Source organism: Lissotriton vulgaris, chromosome 9 (assembly GCF_964263255.1).
Source record: "Lissotriton vulgaris chromosome 9, aLisVul1.2, whole genome shotgun sequence".
NCBI lineage: Eukaryota > Metazoa > Chordata > Amphibia > Caudata > Salamandridae > Lissotriton > Lissotriton vulgaris.
The window spans coordinates 334305328-334319069 of NC_141697.1; the positions used below are offsets into that span (position 1 = coordinate 334305328).

Consider the following 13742-nt stretch of genomic DNA (forward strand, 5'->3'; position numbering starts at 1 on the left):
ACATCCAGGTGAGCCAGCTCAGAGGTGCAATGCAACTGGTGAACCTGAGTTTCTGTCTACATCTGGCTGGGAGGCTTCACCTGTTCAAGTCGCATGCCCTGCACAGGCCTGCCACGCTGGCTTCATTCACTGGTCCCCATTCCAATGTGAGATTATCACCGCGGTCCCAGAAGAAGTGAGGCAGCCATTACATGGCTGGGTATGTGAACTGCAGTGCTAACTATCAGGTAAAAGGGGGGCATAACCTGCAAAAGGAACGAGACACTAAAGCATAGGGAAGAGTAAGTGTGTGCGTGGACTTGTCATTGTTGCCCAAGTACACAAAAGGTGTAAAAGATTTTGAAAACCTACATGCACATTTAATCAGTGGAAGTATGTGAAATGACCTGCACCTGTGCCTAATTGATGACTATGTCCACAATATGTTGGGTACAGTCGTCATTAGATAGGTCCTCTATAAGCCAACTCAGGCTTCAGTTGTTTCACAGTCAGTAAATTGACCATAGTTAAATTAGGCACCGTGAGTTTTCCTTTCCAGGCCTTCGTTACATCTACATGTATGAGAGCAGCCACGAGCGTGATTACTGTCTTCAGACGGATATTCGAAACCATGTTTCAATGACTCCAATTCCTTTACCAACTATGCATGCATTCCTATACCATGTATGGTTGTGCTTGAGTGAATTTTCCTGTGCTGACCCAAATGTTGGTCATGTTTGTTCGCAGAATAAAATAATTAAAAAAATAAAAAAAATAGTTAAATTAGGCTCTAGTAACATTGGCACTTAGAAATGGCAGAAGTGCGGCATGAAGTGCTGTGTATGGACCGTTATTGGTCATTGTTGAAAATTATCGTTTCATTGTAACCGTTAAAGTATTTTTAAAAAGGGCAATAAAACAAAGAGGGTAAGGTATTGCACGAGGAGTGGGATAATACAAACTCATTCTAAAGGGTAAATTATGTCAGCCGGAAGCTTGCACAAGAAATCCCATGCTACAGGAAGTAAAATAATGCTCCTTTGTGATAACCCAGCGTTGGAAACTCCTTGTGCAGTGATAACTATACAGTCATTAATAAACCCAAATAACCTTTCCAGTACAATTTTGAGACATACTCTCAGTAAACAGTGCTAAATAATTCCAGCGATCTGTAAAGTTTAATAGGCCTCAGGTGCATTCAAATGTTTGTGGCGATATCCGTGCCCTACTTTCTTTACATCAAGTTATGTAAAACCCTCCTTGCCATTTTTCTGAATTGTGTGTCTTTCCTCTTACAACTACAGATCGAAAAGATTAATTCTGTCACAGGAAATGTATATGCTTGTGACTGATTAGGTTTAATATTGGTTTAGAGTGTCAACTTGTGCAATCAATTTGTTCTGGGGTTTTTAGCAAGAGCCTAGTGGAAGCTGCTTCTTATTTTAAGATTTACGTCTGTGGCAGGTCCTTCTCGGTTAGGACCACTAAACTGTGGAACTCTCTGCCAATTCATTTGCTCTAGGTAGAAACAGAACATGAGTTTAGGAAGGTCCTAAAAACCTGCTCTTTACACAGGGGTAGTATTATTGGCTGATCTCTCGCTGTAGTCTGCTTAGCGCTGGGACACCTCTGATTGAGGTAGCTGTGCGCTTTACAAATAACTACTGATTGATTGCTTGATCTGTCCGCATTGACGTGGACCAGTGTCGAACCTTGTTAGGTTTGTAAGCAGCCTTTGACATAGTGAGCCAACAGAACCGCCCTACAGTCTTACTGGAAACCCTCCCGCTAGATCCTCTTTTAGAGAGACAGATCACAGAAAGTCCTAACAGCACACTTGAGCATGAAGGGGATCCCGTTAGCCTTATTAGCATACTAGTTTTTTTTTCTTCAAATCTTTACCCAATACCATTTACCTCTTACTTATTTTTTTTTTTAACTTATGCTAATGACTCGCTGTCTTGAAGTCCAGCCGCGCCAGCTTCCTACTGAACTAAGCCAGTGGCGGCTGGCATCTATGAGGAGGAGCCTATGTGTGCGTGCAATTTTTTTTAAGCTATTAAAATAACTGTGCGTACACGTAAAGAAAATTAAAATATATTAAAAACACTTACCTCACTACAGGACCTCCTTGCTCCGGGCTTTGTCGTGACTGCAATGCACGCCCCAGCAAATCCCCCGACCATTCCTGGTGCCAAACTCACCAGCATGAGAGCTGCACCCTGATTGGCGGGAGTGGCTTGTCTCAATGCTCCACAGCGCTCTGGAGGGCTGCGCGTGCTCTAACCCAGCTGTCTAGAGGTTTCAAAGTGCGCATGTCTGGCTGGCCATCGCAAGACGGTCGGCCAAAAAGACCACCCTGCTGCTACTCTTCCTAAGCCCAGCCCTGTCCTGACTCTTGGTTCGGGACGGGAGGCTTAAAAATAAAATGGTCATGAATTACCACTTTATTTTTCATCTCGGGGGTATTTAAGTGGGACGACGCTCCTCCACTCCAGTGCCACTGCTGGTTATGTACGAACTCCTCTGTACCAGTTCAGATCAGATCTCTCCGATACTGGGGTTGTCTATTTATGAAAACAGGTCAAGCAGGTTTGTGCTGGTCAGACTTGTGAAATATAATGGAAATCTGTGCAATCAATTGGTCATCTCACCCTAAAAGTCTACCCTTCTCCTTCAAAGACCTATGTAGGTACCAAGCACCACCTGAGGTCATCACCCATCTGTTTCATCCGATTTTCACTTTCCGCAGGGTTTGCAGGGGCAGATGGGCGTTTTCTGTCTGACGTGAGGGTCTGTCAAACGTGTTCCTTGTGCCGATCTGCGATCCGTCGGTCATATGCAGAGCGCGCTGCGTGCAAGTCAGATCAAATGATCCGGGGTCCTTAAAATGTGTCCAGTAGTAATACTGTGCTGAATGCCAGCCTCCCACGTGTGCTGTTCGGATACACCGAGATGTAAGTGGGCAAGTCTGAGCAAACGACCCGGGGTCCTTAAAATGTGTCCAGTAGCAATAGTGTGCTGTACGTCAGCCTCCCAGTGTGCTTTTCGGTTTCACCGACTTGTGACAGTGCCAGCCTGCTGAGGCTGAGCGCAGTTACACGCTACCACTGTGGGTAAGGCAAACATAGCCTTAAGCCATGGCAGCAGGGCTTTAAGTGGGCATGGTCTCAAGGGGTCTGAGCACCGGCAGTTTTTTTCTAGGGGCCTCGAAACGGGTCTCCATCGGGCTCTGTTTTGAGCCCTGACACAGGTAGCCCTTTTTTTTTTCCTTGACTGCAATGAGCGCTGTTTGCTGTCACTGTAGTCCGGAAAAAAGTGCCATGGCGCAAAACAAAGCCTGATAGAGACCCGTTTCGAGACAGCACCAGGCACATGGATGTGCGCTGCTCACACTGCTCACTTCTCAGAAGTAGAGAAGTTACAGCATGATGTCATGCCAGGGGGGCGTTGTGGGGGAAGTGAAATCCTTTAAGAGTCATTTTCTTTCTGGATTTCCCTTCCTTTCTGAAATTCAGGAGCAGCAACATCGTGGTAGGGTCACCAAGGATTTAATTGGAAGCTTTGTCAATATTATATACAAGTCATAGTTGCAGCTTATTTATCTTCTGCAAGTAATAACCATTGACAAAGCCAATATTCCTTACTTATTGTAGGTATGATGTTACTTGTATAAAATATCTGGATGCAATGACGGAAGCAGCAAAATACAAGTCCGGCGGCACACTATGCTAAGCTCAGATTTTTTTTCGTAAGTGATTTAAAGCCACGCCCCTAATTACACTGGCCACGCCCCTTTGAGAGACCCCCCAGTTTTTTCATCCCACTTAAAGTCCTGCATGGCAGTTTTCATAACTCCATAGCACGCGAGGCATAAGTTAGTAATATTCACCGACAAACACCCCCTGTGTATGAAGCAGTTTTTCATGCCGCGCTATGTAAAACACACTGAGATTTAACAGTTTACACATTTTTCATTGTCGGCTTTCACATTACTTCTTTTTTCCACCATGCTGCTTAATACGGTTTCTAGGTTGCTAGTTGCGGCCCCTCCCCCACTCATCCCGTTCATACTCTACTCTAATTTTATCCCTCCCGGGTTCCGCCCAAACTGTATGAACTGTGCTTGCTGTACAGCGCTCCAACGCCCCTGCGGCATGTTCAGCGCTATTTAAAAATATCGCTCTAAATAAGTGAAAGCAATTACCAAATATGTAAAAGAAAGCGCGTACAGCCACAGCATTTTCCATGTTGCCCCTTGAGGGTAAGTACACATCTTGCCACTGCCTGTCTCTGAACGTCTGAACGCGTGCTTTAAATACCGGAAATGAACGTATCAGGTCCATATGCCTTTCATTCAGAGCATACGTGCAGTGCCTGTCTTCATTCCTTTATGGAAAGGGCACACACTTGTGCAATGGCCCTTTGCAGGCGCGCAACACCCATTGGGCTCACGGGGCTTCAGCTCCCCCCCCCCCACCCCCCACCCCCCACCCCCACCCCCGTCGTGAGTGTCAGCCGGGCTGACACAGCTTTGCGGGCAGGCGAGCATCTATTTGCAGCCGCACCCCAGTGCTTAACAGGTCTTTAAAAGACCATTTACTTGAAAATTAAGCTTTTGTTGTGTGATCACCCCTTTTTACAGCCACTCTGTCTATGATTACAAGAATTTGACCCCCCCCCCCGAAATATTTTTAAGACCCCCCCCCCCCCCCCAAAAAAAATTGGTTCTAGTGGCCGCCTGGCCCTTTGCGTAAACTACACATTGTAATTCTTTGCTTGGTTCGGCAGTGCACCAAACAGAAAACATTTGGCACTCTCTTCCAACAGAAGTCTGGCCTCTTTTCAGCTGTTACCTTCACAATGTAGTGTGGCCTAATGGCTAGAGCGGTCGACCTCGGAGCTGGGGAACCAGGTTCGAGTCTCGGCAGCGACCCTCAACATCCTGTGATTCTGGGCAAAATCATTTCATCTTCCTGGTGCCTAACAGAATGAATGTGCCCTTCTGTAATGCAACTGGTGCTCATGTAAAGCGCTCTGATTCCTCTTGGTCTAGGTCAGCGCTATATAGCACATTAGGTCCTCAAAGCCAGATATTACAGGCAGAAGAGGTGGTGTTCACGAACGCCGCATATCAGAAATAGGATCGGCTCTGTTGGTTCTGTATGTTTTCTACCACTAGTTATTATATAAAGAATCCAGCCGCTTGAGTTGAAGCAGTTGTATTTGTTCTTGTAAATTATATTTATGTAGCGTTTGCTACTCGTGACGAGGCATTGAAGCGCTTTGCAGTGGCAACATAACAAATACCCATTTTACACTCCTGGGCAGGTCGTGTAACTAGGTACGAATATGGAGTACTTTGGAGAGCAGCAGTGCACGTTTCTTGCACACAAACACACACACACAAGTGTGCACGACAGCGGTAGCAGCAGTTCAGGCCCCCTGGAACAGAAAGCGCAGAGCAAAGGCAGTAGCCGTCTAGTACATGCAGCTGTTGTGCGAGAGAGAGACAGACACCCACACACCCACGATGTAGCTCCTATAGGTGCAGCAAGTGCAGTGACACCATGACCCAGAGCCCTTAGGGGCCCATAGACCCCTGATAACTGCTGTATTTCTCTTCCTCCACAGCAGTCAAAGGGTCCATTCCCCCTGGTTGCATCAGGGTCCGTGGCATGGTTGCTACACATAGGTTGTAACAGTACAAACATCCCTGGCACACAGCAGTGATGCAGTGTCGGTTTATTAGAAATAGTTTTAAGTCGTTTCAGTTTGTGGCCCCAAAGATTCACATGCTATCTCGTAAAAATATTCTGGCTGGTGCCGGATGCCCCGAGGCCTGATCCCTGCTAAATGGCAATGGTTTTAAAACTGTTGGCGCCCCCCGGGAAGGTGCAGATGGGTGTCAAGGGTGGGTGCGATTCTGGCACAGAAAAGCACTTAGCCTGTCCCAGACGAGCACAGACCAGCATCATTTTGGTAAAGGGTAATGTCATATTATGAACGGAGACAACGTGTCATGGGGCAGACATTAACACCTGTTTGTCACTCATGACCTGCTGGTAGTAGGTGTCAAAGAAAGGATTCCAGATTACCTCTGAACTCCCACCACTTCTGTCATCCGAGCGCCTGTTTGAAATAATGTATTAAACTGTGCTTTAAAAAAAGATAACTGAACTTTACCTCAGTGTTCGAAATATGAAACATATTCACAGTTCCTAAGTGGCCCCATGCCTGGTGCAGCAACATAAGTTACTCATGGTATTTTATTAAACAGCTTATTGCATTTTGTGTTTAGATTTGTTAATATGGACTCAAAAATCCCAGCATGCATCGTGCGTTTGGTTGGACTGGCTAAACGTGACACTCCTAGCACAGAGTTGATTCCCAGCAGCGTTTGATAATGTGAAAATATGAACGGCAAGAATGAACATCCATAGTTGATAACATTTTCTTGGCCGCCTTCCACATTCTGTCACACATTGTGGCTCCTTTGCTCACACTGTATTTTTAATGTTAAAAATTGGATATATTATTAGAAGAAAGTAACACTTAACTTTGCTTTTGGACTATTCTTTTAAAATATCCCTACACCCATGTGGTTTGCTTGCTTCATTTTACAGTGCATATGCGGATTGTAGTAATTTAAGAACACTGCTGCATGTCAGTTTTGTCAATATTTCTCGTAGGGTGGGCCCTTAAGCCTCACTGAAACTCTTCTTCTGGCTTGAAGTATTCAACGTTTTATGATTTAAATGTGACAAATGTTTCTTATTTTGAGGTAGCCATATGCCATGAATTGGAAGTAGGGAGGGGGTGCAGCATTACAAACACTGAAGGCTTTGCTCCAGGGCCCCCTGTCCGTGTAATCCACTCGACGCTTGCATACTGAAGTATAAACGCTCCAATAATAACCCAGCAGATCACCACCTCCTCTTCAGTGAGACTGCTTTCATCACTCGGAGTCAAGCATGCTTGGCCCTCAGGAGTGCGCCTGCGAGATGGAAGTATTTAATGCCATGAGCAGGCAGCTGCGCCAGCTCAGGAGGTTCTCCAAGACTTTTCTCCCTTCTTAGCAGGTGCACCCAAGTAAGTATCCCCCTGCGATCATTTGTAATGCTAAGCCAGGCAGAGTGTCCCCACCTTCTGCTGGAGAACTGGCACGGGTCCTGCTCCAATTACAGGCCGCATTAATATTACATCTACCTGGGCCACTGACCTGAACTTTGCCCCTCCTACGCCAATCGTGGTGTTATCTTCCCTGTGCTCGGACTTTGGTTTCTTGTTTCTTCAGAGGGCAACCCCTGACTCTCCTTTCCATCGCCTCTCCCCCCACAAGCCAGTTTTCTTTTAATTTGTTTTTCCGAACCGTGCCTAAAGAACTAGCGTTTACATTTTAAAATCCTCTTAAAACAAGTCTCCTCTGCCTGGTGCGACCTTATACCAGCTACTTCAGACAGCGATGATTTGTTTCCTCACCTGGTCGAACATTTTGCTAATGTTACTTCTTGTTGTGGTGCATCTGGAGTGAGCATACAGTCATACCACATTCACAGAGCACATAATACAAGATGTACTTTAGCAGGATTGATTAAATGCTGGGTTTATGGATTTTGCTTTACATTCAAGTCACTTTCAAATCCCTTTGGTCTAGTATCGCGATCACAATCAGTATTTACCTTGTATATTTCCCACTCTCAGTGTAAGGTGTTTACCGCAGACCATGGTCCCCAAAGTGTTTTTTTTATTTCTTATGGCAGCGTCTGCCCTCAGAGACATATTTTTCAAGTAGCTCACACCAATCCATGTCTGTGCGCCCTTTTGTGGTGGTTGGGGCCTCATAAAGTGACTGTATCATGGGACGGTGTCATTATTTCTGTGTTCTAACGCGTGCATTCATACTGTGTTGGTCCCATATTCCCAGAAGCATCAGCAAGCCATCTTCTGCGGGTGTACCTTCTAGTATTGAGTTTTTGCGTGAACCAACCTTTTCTTTTGATTTAGAGCAGTGCCATGTAGTATGTGGAAAGTTGATTGCTGTTAATTTAATGTTTCATGCACGTTTGGATTTTACTAAGCTACTTTATTTCAGAACTCATGGTTAACACATTTAAGAACCCTGTTAAATAGGCAATTCCACTTAAATATCGAATGCACCCAGTGGGGAAAGAATAATGTACATGGCAACTGGCCTCTGCTAAGCACCATCGTCTACAACTACACCCACAAAAACTTCTCGTTTGAATCATTTTCCACACCTGATCTTTTAAGGTATCTATGTAGGCACTACAATTTGGCATTGTTCCCATTAGATAAATGAAGCGATGTCCAGGATTCTTGAATAAAGAGACTTTTGCCCTCTTGGACTTGTACCTTATTTACTGTGTAGTAAAACTGATCTCTGATGTAAATCATTTATCTTCAATAATTGGTGTATGCTAGTTGTGTGTTCCTTTTACTGCCAATAGTAAAGATAACAACTGCATGATCAGTCGTGAGAACCTGTGAAAAGCAGCCATAAAGTCCTGGCTACTGGAATGGAGGATGGCGAAAAAAAGACCATATTAGGTTGTGCTGAAGTGCTATCCATGTCTTTTCCCCATTGCAGGAAGATAAGGTGGCCTACACATGTTTCAAAGGGAGTTTCCTTGCTCCGATAAGTCTTCTATCAAAGGCTTTTACACCAAGCGAAGGAGAGCGGAGGTTAAGTAATTTGTTCAGTTTGGCCAATGGGAGGGATTTGTGAGCTGAGATTTTAGTCTTTACTGCAGAACATTCAGGGCCCTGCCACACAGACATGTAATAAGAAACAGCGCATCAGAGAGCCATATACATCACAACGCACATACCTCACTAAGGCTGCAGTTCACAAAAAGGCACTGTTCTTTATGAGGCCTGTTTACAGGGGTGAGGGTCTTTTTGAAACGTGGATGGATTATGAGTAAACCGTGGTAATCTTAATAGAAAATAAGGAAAATGTAGAGAACAGGATTGTAATAATTGGAAAACTTGAAGTAATCATAGGGGAGTATTGGACGAGCGATAGCAAAGAAAGGACTATCGACTAGTGAAAGTCACAGGAAGGAAAGTGTGCTAATACGTTTGCTGCCATGATTTCCATGTGATTATTTGTGACATTTTTCAGCCTCTTTGAGCCAAGTGCCCAGGCTAAACTCTTCCTCATAAATATTACAGATTTGAATACTATCTTTCTGCCTGGTGAAAATTGATGTTTGTTCTTCACCTCTGGCTTTTGAAAATTCAGCATCGCACTCCACTCCAATCCTCTCGGTCCTCAAAATGTTCTTCTTGTACCTTCAACGATGAGGCTGATTTGACTTTCTTTGGTTGTTAAATCAAAAAGTGGTATACACCATGGCTTGCTTCATATGGATGTGTATATGACGCTTTGGCCTCCTACCCCTTCGCTCCGATCTCCTATTAGCACTTTCAGTGATCCTTGCTGCCCAGATTATTCCTAGTTCCATCGAAACAGGGATATAGACAGCTTTTCTAACATCACTGCTTGCGCCCTGACTTATGTTTCAGAGATGGAAGCTGCCATCCTGGATCCCTCTTTTCACACACTTAGCCAAGCAGCTCCCACAGATCATGCTATGACTCCTTTCACATTTTGCTCCCTACAAGCTGTACTCTCACGGGATGTGTATGCAGGGGCAGGTTCATCTGTGGAAAAGACCTTCTTTTTTGTAATGTATTTTTTTAACCAGTGAATCTGGCTCAATGGGGAGTGACGGCGTTTGAATACTAGCAGGGTTCTGAGTGGGGAAAGATTGGTGTATTTATTGGTGTGTGTGGAGCTTGCTGGGTATTACTGCAAAAACAAACAGTAAGATTTGATGCGTTGTTGCAGTGAAGCAAAAGCAGTGCTACCCAACGTGGGCATTTCTGTTTACTGAAAGGAAATCCATAATTTATATATCTGTTCCCGTGGCAATGTGCAGCACTAAAATGGTGAAAAGATTGACGCTAATATTCTGTCATAAGGCAGCCGCATTGGGCACCTCTTTAGATTCAGAAATGGATATGGGTGCTCGAAGAAAGCATCCCTGGTGTGCAGAGAAATCTCCCGATATGAGGGATATGATGCTGGCCAAGGCAGCGAGCAGGCATTTGCAAGCTCAGCAGCTTTGACTACCGAAACCATTGACGATAGACCAAAGGCTACCCCATCATGCCTCCTTTTGGCCATGGAGACGCTGAACCTAAGTCACCCCCACTCGTACTAGCACATATCCATGAGAGAACCGTGGGAGGACATCTCCAAAGGAATAGGCCTATCGAGGAGCTACGTTGAGAATCTACTAAGGCCCACATGCATCAACATTGCCATTTGTGATTCCTTATTAGCGAAAAATAAGGATTTGCTAATAAGGAATCGCAAATGGCTATGCATGAAGAAATCGCAAAAAAAATTGCGATTTCTTAAAATTCCTTAATTGCGACTCGCAAATTGCGAATTGCAATTAAGGAATACCTCCCCATTCATTCCTATGGGCCTAAAGGCCCATAGGAATGAATGGGAAAACATTCTCAATTTGCGATTCTCAATTAGAGAATCGCAAATTGAGAATGCAATTTCAAGGGTGCTAGGGTGTCAAAAGGATACCCTGTTGCACCCCTGAAATCTGCCTATAAGTACCTCTTGCACACGCACATGCCCCAAGGGCATGTGTGTGTGTAAAATGGAACTTTGAAAAATGCACTTTAGTGCATTTTTCAAAGTTTTTGCAAATTACCATGAAGGTCAACTTCATGGTAATTTGCTCCCCCTAATAGCAAAATCGCGATTTTTTTTTTGTTGATGCATTGAATTTAAGGAATCTCAATTTGAGATTTCTTAAATGCGATCGCAATTTAAGTAATTGCAATTTTGCGATTTCTTAACCCCTTCGCTGCGGGGGTTATTCTCCCGCTGTGCTGGGAGGAGGGGGGCGCACACAGCGCTCCCATGCTCATGACGAGCTGAGCTCGTCTTGAGCTATGGCGCTGCTGTGCTCATGATGAGCTCAGCTTGTCACAGGTGCATTGGCTCCGTGGAACGTTCAGCACAGCGGGGGAATTCTCCCCGCACCTGAGCGTTCCACGGGCCATGACGAGCTGAGCTGGTCATGAGCACCGGAGCGAGTGGCTCATGACGAGCTCAGCTCGTCATGAGCATTCAAGGAGTTAAATTGCGAAAAGTAAATAAATTGTGATGCATCCCAAAAGTTCAAATTGCATTTGCAAACGGCCGATTTTTGCAATTCGCACCATTTGCGAATGCAATTTTCAATGATGCATGTGCCCCATAGTCTACTCCTTACCCCTCAGTGTGCATGTTATGCTGTGGAAGTCAGTTGGAGCTGCTTTTAAATCGAGTTCTCAAAAATATTTTTGCAGTCAACGATTTAATTTCAACAAATAATGTTTCCCAACTCAGAAATAGCCTATTAAGGATAGGCACAGAAAAGCAAAAAGATTGCAGTACATATTATGATTTGACCGTCTTTTGTTCGACCTTTACATACGAATATACATTTGTTGCTGCACAGTTTGTTATAACATTCAATACACACAGAGCCCTCGGGTCTGCTGCACCAATGAAACGTCAAAGAAGTGGGAGGGGTGGGGGTTTCCCTTTTGAGGACGGTTTCCCTCACACACCAATGGTGTCATGCCTCATCATCGGGAATCCTCTTCGCATCATGAAGCCTAGTCATGATGCAGACTACAACCCACTTGCTGCGAGGGGGGAGCTCAGGGATGTTTTTAGATTGGAGGAGTTATTTCTAAAACCCAGTGTGAACTGATGGGGTGATGGGAGAAGTGCAGTGCAAGTACGTGAGTGAATAAAACTAACTACAAGGTTAGCCTACTGAACTTTATTTACTTGCTAACTTGTGCTAGGGTTTAAAACAGAAAATGAAGAGTGCGACTGCAGACATTAGATTTAGCCGTACTAGATAGTGATCGACATGTTTCAGTCTAAGACCTAGATAGTGTTGTGGCTTTCTTCAAGATTTCTATAATAGCTACTGCTTTGTAAAGGTGAATAATCAAAAAGAAAAATAACAACGCATTGGTGTGTTGAATGTAAATACTAAACCAGTGATCCAATCAGTTTAAGGGAATAATGTTTTTCAAAGCAAAGGAGTCTAAAAGAAAATTGTTTGTTTGATGTGCTTACAGCTGAAGTGTACATTGGCATTGGGAAGCCTGCTGAAGCCACCGCGTGTACCCAAGAGGCTGCTAACCTCTTTTCAATGTCTCACAACGTTCTGTATATGAGGGGCCAAGTGGCAGAGCTTCGAGGAAATATTGACGAGGCCAAGCGTTGGTATGAAGAAGCATTATCGATCAGTCCCACTCATGTGAAAAGCATGCAGAGGCTGGTAAGTCTATCAAGCGATCAGTGTGACCGGTGAAGAGTAAAGTATTATTCGTGTTATGCATGTTTGACTATGTGCTAAGTGTGAACACCTGTTGTTTTGAAAAGTGTCTTGCCCAACAGCTGCCAGCCAAAGTTTATCAGTAATCTCCAGAATAACAAGCTTCAAAAGATAGTTTCTTTCAGCGTATTCTCAGTATACTAAAATATCCCCAGGTATCAGAACAGACCTGGACATTTTTTTTATCACAGCTTTGATCGCTAGTGACACCAGTGTGCTACCCATCACAGAGTTGCACTGCCATCAGCAGATGTGATGGCACAACTCCAGTAAGTTGCCACTCATTGTCTAATGCGTCAGGTCTTTTTTCTGCGCATAAATGCTAAGAACAGTTGTTCACCTCACTCTCTGGGTGGTTTTATTTAGGTTTGATGGGCGTTTTGTGATTTATGTTTAGTGTTTTCTGTTAATTGTGCCACCTAAGGATGATTTTAGTCCAAGTACAAAGAGTTGGAACGAGAAGTTGATGACCCCCTTTAATAAAAGAATGTGGTGCCTGGAGCTCAGTCTCTACAACAAAGACCAGTTCACCTACCACACTCAAGACCTTGAAAGAATGTAAGGCTAAAACCTTGGCTGCCACATTTAAATACCATGGTTCCATGGCCTGCAGCTTGAGTCTACCCACTATGTAGCAAGATAGGAGAACAAAGAGTAAAACTCCAATATTTCACCTTTACCTCTAGGCACTCAGTTAAATTGACCTATCATGAGCATGTTATGCTGTGAAAGTCAGTTGGAGAACTTACTTTCCCCTATCACTCTTTCTCAATCAACAAGTTGTTGAAACTGGTCTAAATAAACTTGATCTCAAGGAACTAAACGTTTTAAGGCGATTACGACTACGTTTAACGTTGTTGCCTCAAGATCAGCTTTTACTTCTGCACCTGATGCTCGTCCTTTGGATGCAAATTCCTATGATGTCCAACCGTGGTCTACATCGTTGGTGCATGTACTATCTACGTTAGCCCCTGTTCACAGTGAAGATGTAGCCCTTTAAGATACCCAGCACCCTTGTGCTTCCAGTCGGTGCCTACCAGCACCATGCCTCTCCTTGCAATACTACAGACACGGCCAAACTTGACAAACACCTCTGCCTGGATTTTGATCCAGTTCAGAGAATGCTGACTACTCTTAAGCAAAATACCTAGGCCCCCCTAATGAGATGCCCAGATTTAGGTTAGGAGCTACGGGTCTGGAATAACGGATTCCAGGTGGAATCTCATTACGTAAATCCACCCATCATACGTTTTTTTACCTTGACTGGGGAATAAACTCGTGGACCCAGGAGTACCAAGTTATTTTTGC

The 13742-nt window shown here is 44.4% G+C and overlaps 1 protein-coding gene across 4 annotated transcripts in view; it reads left to right on the top strand.

Moving 5' to 3' along the window:
• Positions 1-13742, top strand: part of TTC7B (tetratricopeptide repeat domain 7B) — a 1385350-nt gene that overhangs the window by 1094960 nt on the left and 276648 nt on the right. For all 4 annotated transcript variants that reach the window (XM_086937670.1, XM_086937667.1, XM_086937668.1 and 1 more), the window contains one exon: positions 12175-12377. In XM_086937670.1, coding sequence (XP_086793796.1) covers positions 12175-12377 — 203 coding nt within the window. The remainder of the gene's footprint in view (positions 1-12174; positions 12378-13742) is intronic.